Raw genomic sequence first — 12,663 nt, 5'->3', positions numbered from 1 at the left:
TTTACCTGCTTGGTGTCTAGCTTGATTCCTCCTACAGAATAGGACAGAGCTAACAAACAGCCAAGTTCCCTCTCATTCAGCAGACATATGGACAGGTTAAATGGATCAAATATACCATAACCCATCCCAACTGATAATCTTAACATTATCCTCCTCACACTGATGATGGCCTGTTTCCATTGTGACCAGCCTAGGCCATATACTAGGAAATCACAGGGCCAAACATAAATATTATGGGCACAATCAATGACAGCCCAAGCTTCCAGTATGTCAGACCCAACTTTTATAGACATGTGCAGTGACCAGTCTGATTCATACCATCTTGTGATACTCATTCGGCATGATGCCACAGTTAGATCCTCATGCCTCAACATACGTTGATTCACAATTTCTTTACACTCTGCCATGAGAAGAGCCTCTTTACTAGCAACTGCCTTGAACTCACAGCTTCTAATTCAGGGTGTTCTATGAGTTTAGTGAGCTATAGACCTTGTCCCTCTTCGCCAGGTAAGTGTTATGCATTACAGGGGACTGTAGCCTCAGTCCACACAACCAAGATGATGTTGCTTGTTCTACAAGTACCATCGTCTATTCTACCCTACACAAGGGCATGGGAACATTCCGAACCTCCATGGAGGATGTGTTTCTGCCCACGGAGCTTTGTCCTCCTCCTCCAACTCCATCAACAACATGCACCAGCACTCCAGCATCTGTTGATTTACCTCCCCCGGAGCTTTGTCCTCCTCCTCCTCCACCAACTCCATCAACAACATGATTTTACGATGACTGGAAGATTATGACTTTAGTTACATTCGCAGTCTGAGAGAGTTAAGTACTTTATGGCCTGCCTTCTTCATCAGTTCATCGGTGGTTTTAACATTTGCACTCCCACCAGCTTTTCATTTGGAACCCCAGCATTGACAGTGATCTCGCCACGTTGGGGATGACATTGCCACACTTCATACGTGAGGATCGGATGACCTTTGTCTATCAATTTCGGGCATCCCAATTGAGGCTCAACATTGGCCCCATGGTCGTCCCATGTCTGATGAATCATGTAATAGTACATGTACAGACCATTTCTTTGGCAGCAACATCAAGTTACCTGGACAACATCCTGCAGCAACATCTGCGAGTTAGCTCTAACCGGTCATGATAGCCCTTGTTACCATTATCTCAATCCTACAATGGTGATTTGTCTCCACCAATAAGGATGACCTGAGTCCGCAGACCTTTGCATTATGGTGTGGGACTTATCTCAAACAACAATGAGGAACTCAATCCTACAATGGTGATTTATCTTCAGCAAGGAGCACCCCAGTCCCCAGATCTTTGCATCATGGTGTGGGACTTTTTGAAGTGGTTTTGTCATCAACAACCCACACATGTTCACCACATCCTGTACTCCTCAATGCACTCAATGACCCTTTGTCACATGACAATCAACTAGTACAGAAGGAATAGTCTCTCCATCCCTCAGTTCTCACTGAGATCTGTACCCACTGGGACCAACCAATGGTGGGCCTGTTTGCGACAATTAGGGAATACCAAAAGCCCCCATCCTTTGTATCTCTAAACCTGAACCCAGCAGCTTAGGCAGTGGATGTCCTATCATTGGATTGGACCAACCTGAACTCATACACCAACCCCCAATGCCTCTCATTTCAAGTAATACAGAAAGCAATGGAATCAGCCAATATCCTCATTCTCATCGCACAACTCCATCAGGAGGAGTTGTGGGTTGACTACCTCATCTTTTGGAAACCCAATAGAATTTGGGTTTTCCTTCATCTATTCCTATAACCATGATGGCAGTTGTTTCACCCTTGTTTAGAGCCTTGAACCTGCATGTCTAGCTCATCTCAAATGGGCCCTCAGAACTAAACATTTTCACAACCAGTTGTGGAGAGAATCACTCAGGTGCAACGGCCCTCCACTCTGAAAGCATATGAAATCATAGGCACAGTTTCACCCAATGTTGCACAAATGAACATATCTTACCCCTCTACAGGCATCGATACCACATATAGCTAACAGTCCGATGTTAACGCTCCACAATTGCTGATACCTTTCATCATCAGGGTTATCCAACCTTCCTACCAACTTTGTGTATACACAACCAGAAATGTCCAAAGGGGAACTTATCTTGGCTCCTTTTCATACAAGATCTGCTTCCTCATGGCATTAGCAACTGCAGGTACAATTCTCAAAATACATGCCCAATCAGCAGATCCAATTTACATGCAAAGTTCTGATAAGACAGTTCAGTATTAGTCATGATGGCATCTTCTTTCATTGCTGGGAACCTTCTCCCTTCCACGGGTAGCTAAACTTTTATCACAAACCCTCTCTCTTACCTGGACACATCAACTAAAGGCCACCTACAAGACCCAGTCTGGGCTTTCTGGTGATTCGTTAATACGAACAGAACCATTGCATCATGGGAGATCACACCTCTTTCTTATTCTCATATAAGGACAGGAGTATTGATGGGAACAAAATATTGCATCTTGGAATAAGGGGGCTATTTGCTCAGCATATAGGGAAATAACACCAGCTCAATGAACTTTTTACGCACTTTGGGTCAAACCGTTCAAGTAGTTGCCACTAACTTAGCAACCCACCAGAATTGTTTGCTAACTGACATCAGTCAAGCTGTGGGATGGAGATCAGAGTCCATATTCGCTAGCTTTTATTTCCGAGATCTGTCATCCCACAGAGGCCAGTTCGATCTGGTTAAACCTATATCCACAGCTCAACAGATCTCCCTTCCAAATCGATTGGCAGCTTCTTTAGCCGTAGCTTCACAACTTACACGTGGATAGACTTTAGCTCCCTTTAGCTAAAGTAGAATCTGGGAGGGCTGGATTTGTGAGGTAGTGGTAGTTCTCCTAAGGTATTATGATCGGATAAGTATTTTTGAAGAAACGTATTTTGCTAGGAAAAATTGGTTTCAGTGTGATTTGCAATTTATTAAATCTGTGTTTCAGATTTAGAAAAGAAAAAACAAGGCATTCAGTTTGACTAATGAGGCTTGTGTTTATAAAGACACCAGTTTTGCAGTTCAGGAAGGCAGAGGGGTTCACTGAAAGGAGCAGAGTGGTGCATTGTGGGGGCAGAGGGGCAGTGTGCCCCTCTATTTTTTGCTAGCTGGAACACTGTATTATCTTCTACATCAGTGAAAGAGAGTAGTCTGGCATAAACAAATAATGTATAAGCTTCAATGGAAAGCATTCTGTACGCAGACTTTACAGTTTACACAAATGTTACCAATTGTTCATTAAATATGGTTGGATATACTCTTAATAGAAAATCCTTCCAACAACTTCCTCATAAATTATCAACATTCTTAAATTCAAAATGTTTAGAAAGCATCCCTCTAACCCTGATTGCAAGGCTAAGTTTTCATGCATTTGGATGACAGACTGATGTCAGCCTGGTGAGCTAAGTCCACTAGGGTCTTTTGTTTATCTGTGAAATATATATTTTCCAGTAATACTGGTTTCTCATTTGCCCATCTGCTTCTCTGTTTAAACTATGCACTTAAAATTGCTTTATTTCACAAGTAAAATTCTTAATTTAGGAACCTTCTTTTTTTCAGACAGAGGAGTTTCAGTTCACTACACCAGGAATCAGGTCTCGCTCCAAAACTTCTAAAGATAAGCAAGACAATGATAAAAAAGAGATCAAGCCAAGGTAAAAACCAAAGCACAGACACAAGTCCTTAAAGCATATTAGTACATTTAAGAAAGTCTTACCAAAAACTGGGTTGATCATATCATATGGCCTGACATCCCAGACTAATGACTTTCAAAGTCAGTCAGGTAAAATTTTACAAACTGCTAATTTGGGAAAAGTGCTTTCTTTCCAATCTCTTAACAAGTCTGATGTCCCATACTGATCATTTTTAAACTAAGTAAAGTTCTCCAAAGCACTAGTCCAGGAAAAGTGCTTTCTTTTCTTTTTCAGAACAAGTCAGACAGGTGCAAATTTTTATACTTTAATCGCTTATCAACCTTTATCTGGCCGCTAATGCCCTTCATGCATTCAGAACACTTGGATCTGTCAATTATTCATTCACCTCGTGTGATAATACAAAAAGTGGTAATTGATAACTGTCATGTGCTGAGTTCTGTTGCTGTTTGACTGTATATTGGGGTAAGCAATCAAATTATCAGTCAAAATTCTTCAGACAAAACAAATCTAATATGATCGATTAGCGATGTTTAAATGGACCCTGTCTTGACTCACCGCAGGTGTGTGTGATAACCCTTTTATTTAGTCCATGCAATAAAATTATTGAAAGACATTTCTGTTATAAACTCATTCAATGATAGTAAGGAATCTTTAATTTTTTAATTGATTTTGCAGAGGATTAACTTCCATGTGCAGTATTACGTTTGAAACGATCACATTAATCGGTGTTTGCATTTAAATGACATAATGTATATTATAATATTTTAGTGGAAGTGAGTTTACTTAATTATTTTTGCAAGGATGATCATGAGGAAAATTCAGAGAAAGAAAATTTATGTAAAAGTAGAGGGATAAAACGCAAGGTTGCCACTCTGTCTTGAAGTAACTATTTCTCCAAAGATGCATAAGCCATACTCTGTGGCAGAAAATATATCAAATATGACACGCCTAAGGGTCAAAGAAATTTCAGCTACATTGGGTTCCTAATTCATGGCTTGAATTTGTTGACTCTAAAGGAAAAATGTTTTGCAACTATTGAAAACAATATCCAAAACAGTATTTGTTAATGGAACTGACGAATTAAGGATTTAATCATGTCTCATGACTGTTTTTAACTTAAAAATTTGTATAGCACAGAATATGCATGCATTTTGATAATAGGTCACAACCAAATTCCTTTAAATTATTCAGTCCTATTTACCACAACTTTGTCATCTCTAAAGCTAAATTCTGACTTTGCTAAAAGGTACAAATTTCAGTTTTTCAAATACCTTGTCCTTAGTAAAGTCATTATTATGAAATTCCTCACATTTGTATAGTATAATTTCAAGCTGAATAAAATTTGTTTTTTCTTAATAAAGTTCACACAGATCGTATCCTCTTGTGAAATTCTTGACCTCACTGGGAACAGATTAATACCTACCTTAGCTTTCTGTTACAGAAAAGGCAAGAAAGAACAGCTGTCACTACTTACTTATTGGAATGACTCTGGGGTTATTTTTAAAGGAAGTTATGTAACAAGAAAACTTTGGACCATTCAGTTCTCAATATATGATATTGCATCTCTTTATAGTTTTAATACGGACAATTAACCCAGCAAATTTAACTTGTTATCAAACCGGAGATTATCACATCCTGAAAATTTATGCAACTATATCCATGCTGTCATGACTACACTAATACATCCACTTGCATTGGTTAAAGAAAAATGTGTGACAATATGCAATATTTCTTGTTTTTGTATTTTACCTGTCATGTTTGGATAGAGAAATGTATTTTTTTTTTAGTGACAGTTTAGTTCATAACAAAATTCCCCAATCATAACCCACTTGAAGCTGCTGATATCTGCTTCAATGTGCATAAACATGTACAAATTTGCAGATTTTTTGGCAATATATTGTGGCTTCTAAAGGTTTGAACCATAATTAATACTATGAGGATGCTTGTGAAAGAATTATCAACAAAGTATCTCACCGGACCACTGTGTTAGCAGGGTTTCCATACTATCAGGAAATCTGGAAATGTCATGAGAACTGATAGTCTGTTTCCTGACCATAAAAAGACATTGAATTTCACAAAAATTTATTCTTTAGAATTAAAGGTTTGAAAGAAAACAAATGCTAATTTATGTTCATTATGTTGTTCCCACTTGACAACATAATGCAGGTCAGCAAAATAAAGGTAGAATTTTTATTTTGTACTTTGAAATGACTTTACATGCCAATTTATTGGAATATAATCAGACTTGTTTGGTGTCATACATTTTGGCGTTTTGTACATGATCATCTTTTCTGACTTAGTTATTTTGGAGAGTCTTGAAGGAGAAACATCTTTAGATTTAGAAAATGCATGTTTTAAAATCTAAAATGTTCTTTAATTCCATTCAGTAATGGCCATATGTGAACCTTGAAAAAATTAATTTCATCCTGGAAAAACCCTGGAAATGACCTGGAAATTTATCTTAGGAAAGCGTGGGAACCATGTGTTAGGCAACCTGAGCAAGACCTGTCAGTGCTGGTTTTATAAAATAAAGCGTAAATGATATTGTTATTATGCATTTTTACACAGCATCAACACTCCAATGGCCTAGTGATTAGAGCATCCACCTTGGATGCGGGAGGTCGTGGGTTCGAACCCCGAACGCGTCATACCAAAGACTTATAAAAATTGTACTAACAGCTGCCTTGTTTGACACTCAGCATTAAGAGGTTAGTGTAAGGAATGGTTGGCCTGGTGTCAGGATAATGTTACTGGGTGGGACATCATGCGGTATGATGCCCCAGTGCTAGACAGCACTATAAACTGCCACACTGCAGACATCGTAGCGATATGACTGCAGAATTGTTAAAGCTACATTAAAAATCCAAAATACACACACACACACACAGCATCATATTTTGACAACTGGTCAATGCACAATATCCTCACATAAAACCGGTCCCTCTGTTTTTTTATTGTGATTTTTGTCTTTCTGCTCCCCAGTCTTGAGAAGTTGGATCTCGTTTCTTCTTAGGACTTTTTAATTGTGGAGATGAATTTCCTCTCCAGCCTAGGGAGGGTTTGTGTTCCTCCTAACAGGATTGACCAAGTCCTGTCCTCATTATATGTATTCTGGCAAATACCTTATTGTCAGTTCACCTTTACCTCTCCTACTCCCTGGGTTTATGATGAAAAGTGGAGAATTGTAATTTGTACAATGGGAAACACATTGATCCATGCTGTCCCTTTTAAATAAAGTTGCAGACTTTCTCTTCTTATTCATGGAAAGAGAATTTTCTTTGTCCTCATATAAGGGCTATGGGGCAGCCCTTTCTAATGCTCTCAATTGCCCCCTTTCTAACACTCAAGTGTCTATCTTCATGGAGAAGGTCTAGGGGTTCCTCCATTGGCTCAGACCATAATCTTTCTAATTTCATTGGGTATTTTGAGCTGCAGAGACTGTCATGTCACTAATGCATTGATGGAATCCTTTTTGTGTTCTTTGAGAATTGTCAAAATAATCTTGTGAATCTTTGAGTGAAGCTTCTTTCTAGAGCCTTACTTATGACTTACTTATGCCTTACTTATGACATACTTATGACTTACTTATGCCTTACTTATGCCTTACTTATGCCTTACTTATGACATACTTATGACTGTTTTCCGTAGCATCAACAGTGAGAAGGAGCTAGCTGCCTTGGTAGTGGAAAAGGTGTGTTTATAGTTCAAGCTAAGTTTCTCTTTGCTAATTTGGGTTTCTGTCTTCGAATCAACTGCCTTCATTATCTCCACTTTTGATTGAGATCCTGAGTCTTTGCTGGGGATGATTAATATAGGCTCCTTCACCTAGTTGGTGCTTTAAGGTTTTATTTTGGCCTTATCTAAAGGGGCAAGGAAGTGTTGGAATTGGCTTAAAATGGAGACTATATGTCTCAGAAAAGGAAAGCACTGCAACAGTAGCAGGATTACATTACATAATTAAAATTAGATATACTGCCCCCCAAAAATACATACTTTCATATCATCATTAGAATCTGTGTCATTTACTGCATTGGTGATCCAGTTTCAAGATTATAGTTATGAGTATTTTGTAGTTTCCAAACACCTATTGGCTTTTGCCTTATAACTTTAAAGCGGTTAACAGTTTAAAAAAATGTTTCTTGTTATGCTTAATTCCCTAATTCTAGAAGGTGTCACATAATACACTGGGGGTCCTATCTTCAAGTTTACTGTTGCAGCTCAGTCTTTCACATTTTCATCACACTTTCCTGTCTGCTCCATAGCCTTCAAGCTGTTTGAGATTGAGGGATGAAACCTCGTGTGCTTATACAAGATTACTATAATGTTTACTGCTATCATCAGGGTCAAGGTCAAAGCTCAGTATTTATATTTTCCATCACACTTTCCCTTTTGCTTTATAATTTTAAAACCATTTGAGATTAAGGGATGAAACTTGGTATGCTCTTACATCATCAATGGAGTGTGTGTTGCTTCTTCAACATCAAGGTCTCAAATCATTATTTTAAGTGTTCAGTCACAGCTTAGAGCCATTTGAGATTAAGTTTGTATATTGATATGTTATGACTGAAAGATGTATCATGTGCCACATCTTAGTTTCTATCTTCAGGGCAAAGATCTCTGCTCAATTTTTCATTTTCAATCGCAATTTCCTTGATGCTCTGTAATATTAAAGTCATTTGAGATTAACATATGTAACTTTATGTGCTTATACTTCAAGTATAGCAATTTCAGCATTGTGTCAGAATAATGGTGAAAGGTTATGGCCCTTTAGGGCAAGTGGAATTTAAGTCGAGGCAAGTGAGGTTTTTAATGCCACTAGCCCTCCTGCTTTTTACTTTTATCATTGAATTTTCAGAATGAAGAGAAAAAATAGCAAAGGAGATAATTCTTCACCTTTCTGCCCTGGTCGGGCCATTTTTGGAGAGTTGCCCTGTGAACAGAGGAAGATTGTCAAAGTTCGCAGGCTTCAGAAAGTAGAAAAGGCATATACCCCAAGCAGAATTATTAGAAAGAAATCTGATGAGCCCAAGACAGCAAAGTGCAAATCTGAATTAATTCAAGAGATGGCAGAGCATGTACAAGAGCAGAAAGAATCAGGTACTCTGTGCATTCACACACACACACACAACCACACACACACACACTTGTGTGTGTGCATGAAGAATAATTCACCAGAATCTATATCATATCTATATCATGCTAATAACTCATATTCACAAACTGACAGTTTTGCTTCAGAACTTTTCACGACTCGGCCCTCTCTTGAAACTCACCTTGCCAAAAGGCCAAGTGAATGCATGGTATGGCATCCATCAACAATTACTATTTGAACCTTTTATCAAAAATCAGCAGACCAGTTTTGACCAAATTTGACACAACATTCTGGCCAGAAGGGCTTTCAGATTTATATAAATGATCACGGTCATCATTGCTAGAAAAATACAAATTTTAAAATTCTTTCCCAAAACTGCTGAATAGAATTTGATCAAACCTAACAGAAAGCATTCTGGGTTAAGGCATTTTAAATGCATACAGATGATGCCCACTCATAATCAAATATTACTGGTATTGCAAAAATAGATAATCTTGAAATGATGTCTTCTCCATCACTGCTGAATAAAATTTTATGAATATAGTTTTTACTTTCCTTACAAATTGGAAATATGCTTTTTTTTTTTATTAAACCTCAGTAAGGCCCCAAAAAAAGTGCTTACTTTTTAAAAGAAAAAAGAAAATTCATTAACAGCCCTTTTATTTTTCCAATTTTTCATTCGTAATTTCAGCTTTATCTGGACAGCTACTAACCAGTTTTTTGGTTGCTTTTGTACAATAAATGAAGAACTCACTGGAAACAGGAAGTGGAAGTCAGTATACCAATCGGCACACTTCGAAACAATCCTTAGACTATTTAAATATGGAGTTATGGAATTGGCCAAGTTGTGGCGAGGGATAAATATACACTATTAACATTACAAAATCACAAGATAATTTTGCAAGATCTGTGGTCATTATATCATGTGAACTGTCATTGGCGTGCATAGTTTTGTTATTCATTGCGAGAAAATATATGTTTGCACATTAGAGTTGATTTGATGTTGCTGCATTCGTGAAAATGCCAGATTTTTGTAGCTTTAGTTTGTTATGGCTAGAAAAGCTCAAGTGGCGATCTTGGTTACAGTTGGTATTAGATTCAAGACATTTTCCTTATATTATAAAGTCCTTACCTAATATTTTCATAAAATGGTGTGAACCATGTATGAAATGTAGTAGAAAGCAGCTTAGAATGAATATGTTTCAGTATTATACAAAAGATGATGTGCAATAAAATGTGATTGCCATAAATAAACATTTAACTACTCGTCGAAAACCACTTTTTAGAAATTCACCGAATTTGACAGAAAGCATCCTGCCATTGAATGCTTTACATATTTGTACAACTGATGCCACTCATCAAATATGTTCAGAATTTAAAAAACAAGAAAAATTATTTAAAGGACTTATTCTGAAAACATTACTCAGCCCCAGTGCTAGACATCACTATAAAGTGCTACATTATAGACATCGTAGCGATATGACTGAAATTTTTTAAAACTACGTTGAAAATCCAAATCACATAACATCACATTCTGAAAACTTTTACTGGTATAAATAATGAAATTATTAGTAAACTGTTTTGAATTTTTATTTAGATGACAAATACTTTATGTTCTGTATTGTAGACAAAGTTTTTGTAACAGTGAGCATAAGACTGCCGTGACATTTTCGTCACGGTTTATGACATAATAAAAACAATGGTAGCCAACAGAGGAAAGCGTGTCCTCAAAAGAGTTTAAAATTTCAGCAATTTTACTGTGGGGCCAGAAATCCAATTTTTCATGGGAGGAAATGTAACAAATTGAGTTAAATATGCCTGTTCTCCCTTTCATGCACAGATGTTAATCTCAACCAGCTGTAGAGTGTGTAATTGGTGTATCCAAAAAAGTTCTCTATTTTTCCGATAAAAGGTGCTACAGGTGAGCCCTAGATCAGATTTACTATTTCAGTTAACTGATACTTAACACAGTCTTTGTTGTGGTCAGATTGGTTAAAATGTTTGGACACTGGGGAATCTTTATGGCTATGGATATCCCTCAAGTAGTCTCACTTGGAATTCCCTTTTAGTCTCACCTATATCTTTGCTGAACTCCAAGAAAGAAACACAGTTGCAAAAAAATGTTACAATGAGGTGGAGTTGGAGGGGGGGGGGCTTCTTTATTAGATGTGGCTAATTTTTAATTGAGTCTTCAAAATTTTTGGTTCAGGCAACAATTAAATTCATGAAAATTAGTGATACTACAGTAATACTATGATTTAGGCCCTGTTGCACACAAAATCTCATACAAGTAGAATCTATTTGTAGAATGCTGTTATATTTTTCTGGTTACTTAAAATCTGTGAGAAAACATGAAAGAGATTGTTTCAAGTGCCAAATGATCAGGATCTGGTGATGCTACTGAAAATGACTAGTCATTGTAGCTTGGGACTTACTTAGCTAAGGTAATCACGCCTAGATCTTTTGAGCCTCATGGCAGGAGTGAAAAGCATGAAAGGACGGCAAAATCAAGAATAAGAAAGAATCAGAATGTTGTTTGTTTTTTTTGCTTAAACATGATAACTCAAGATGGATGAAAAAACAAAAAAGTGGTTTCTACACAAAAATGTCAGTTATCCACATAAAGAACTATTAAAGACTGGGCAGGCAAATAATGTGCCAATTGTGTTACTTGTGTTTATTCTATAAATGTTTTGTTTCTCTCGTATAGTAAATTTGGCTAAATGTTGCCAATATAGATTACCTAAAATGTCATTAAAATTATCACCAGTAATGTTATTTTTGCATGAATTAATTTTGTGGGCTTAATTTGTCTTTGTAATACCTATCTCCTTTCAGGTTTGCATTTTGAGAAGGATGAGTCAGCCCTGGAGAGTATTCTAAATGAAACTGGAATTCAGGAGGAAACGCAAAATCAGGCAGCCTCACAGCTCCATGAAAGACATACCATGGCTTCCAGCACACAGAGAAATCCATCAGCTTCTCTGCTGAATGTAAGAAGAGAAAGCATTAATTACATATATAGTTGTTAAATGGAGAAATCCCATCCAAAGGGTCAGATTTTATTGGCTTTAATGAGACTTTACAGAATTCTGCTTCTGGTTTCTGACACACACCCCACCCTTCTCCCCCAGTGTTAGATTTCTTATTCTATGCTTATGCATATTCTTTGGTTAATTTTTAAATAGGAAGGAAGGCTAAAAAACAAGAAGCATTAAAAGCTACAGATTTAGCCATTGCTTCTACATTATTAGCATGAACTGTAAATTTTAGTATTTTCACATGTAAATTTTAGCATTTTCACAACTTATAATGTTGTACTCCGAGGAATATGCTCCTTGAACTTTTTTTAAAGTCAAACAGATAAGGTATTATTTTATTTCCGAATGAGTTTTGCGTTCAGTCTCTCTCCGTTTTCTGAAATACAGTATGATATTGAAGAGGAGATCACTTTATAAACATTAAATAATCCCTTCATGGATTACATCCCTTGACATGGCTTTACTCAATCTGGAAGCTACTGTGTATTTCCATAGTTACAAATCTTAGGACTGTGACTAATTTACCCCTAATTGGTAAGGAGACATAGAAATATACTGCTTTTAAAAAGAAATAAAGTCCCATATCCTTATTGAGTCCTAAATGTTGGCTAGTACAACATATCTATTTTTATAAATATCATTAGTCAGATGTCATCGAACACTTGTCTTTTTCTCATGAAGTCACACAATTTACATTTGGATGTGTCATGTGTGATACTACACCTTTCCATGAAAATTGCATCGCTGTGAACTGTATTTCATGGTTCATTGATTTGGACTAATGTCTTTATTGACCTTATTTTCTCAGACACTTTCACTATGGAATGACATAAT

At 36.9% G+C, this 12,663-nt stretch overlaps 1 protein-coding gene across 1 annotated transcript in view; it reads left to right on the top strand.

Annotated features, from left to right (window-relative positions):
• The window catches only part of LOC149776214 (uncharacterized), a 36,813-nt gene that overhangs the window by 20,870 nt on the left and 3,280 nt on the right, over positions 1–12,663 (top strand). Inside the window, exons 5-7 of the mRNA XM_089942618.1 lie at positions 3,602–3,696; positions 8,552–8,793; positions 11,627–11,781. Coding sequence (XP_089798744.1) covers positions 3,602–3,696; positions 8,552–8,793; positions 11,627–11,781 — 492 coding nt within the window. The remainder of the gene's footprint in view (positions 1–3,601; positions 3,697–8,551; positions 8,794–11,626; positions 11,782–12,663) is intronic.

The sequence above is a fragment of the Sinohyriopsis cumingii genome, chromosome 18, assembly GCF_028554795.1.
Source record: "Sinohyriopsis cumingii isolate HCF-2022 chromosome 18, ASM2855479v2, whole genome shotgun sequence".
In the NCBI taxonomy this organism is placed as follows: domain Eukaryota; kingdom Metazoa; phylum Mollusca; class Bivalvia; order Unionida; family Unionidae; genus Sinohyriopsis; species Sinohyriopsis cumingii.
The sequence above is the reverse complement of the archived record's forward strand: the minus strand, read 5'-3'. Positions and strand labels throughout refer to the sequence as shown.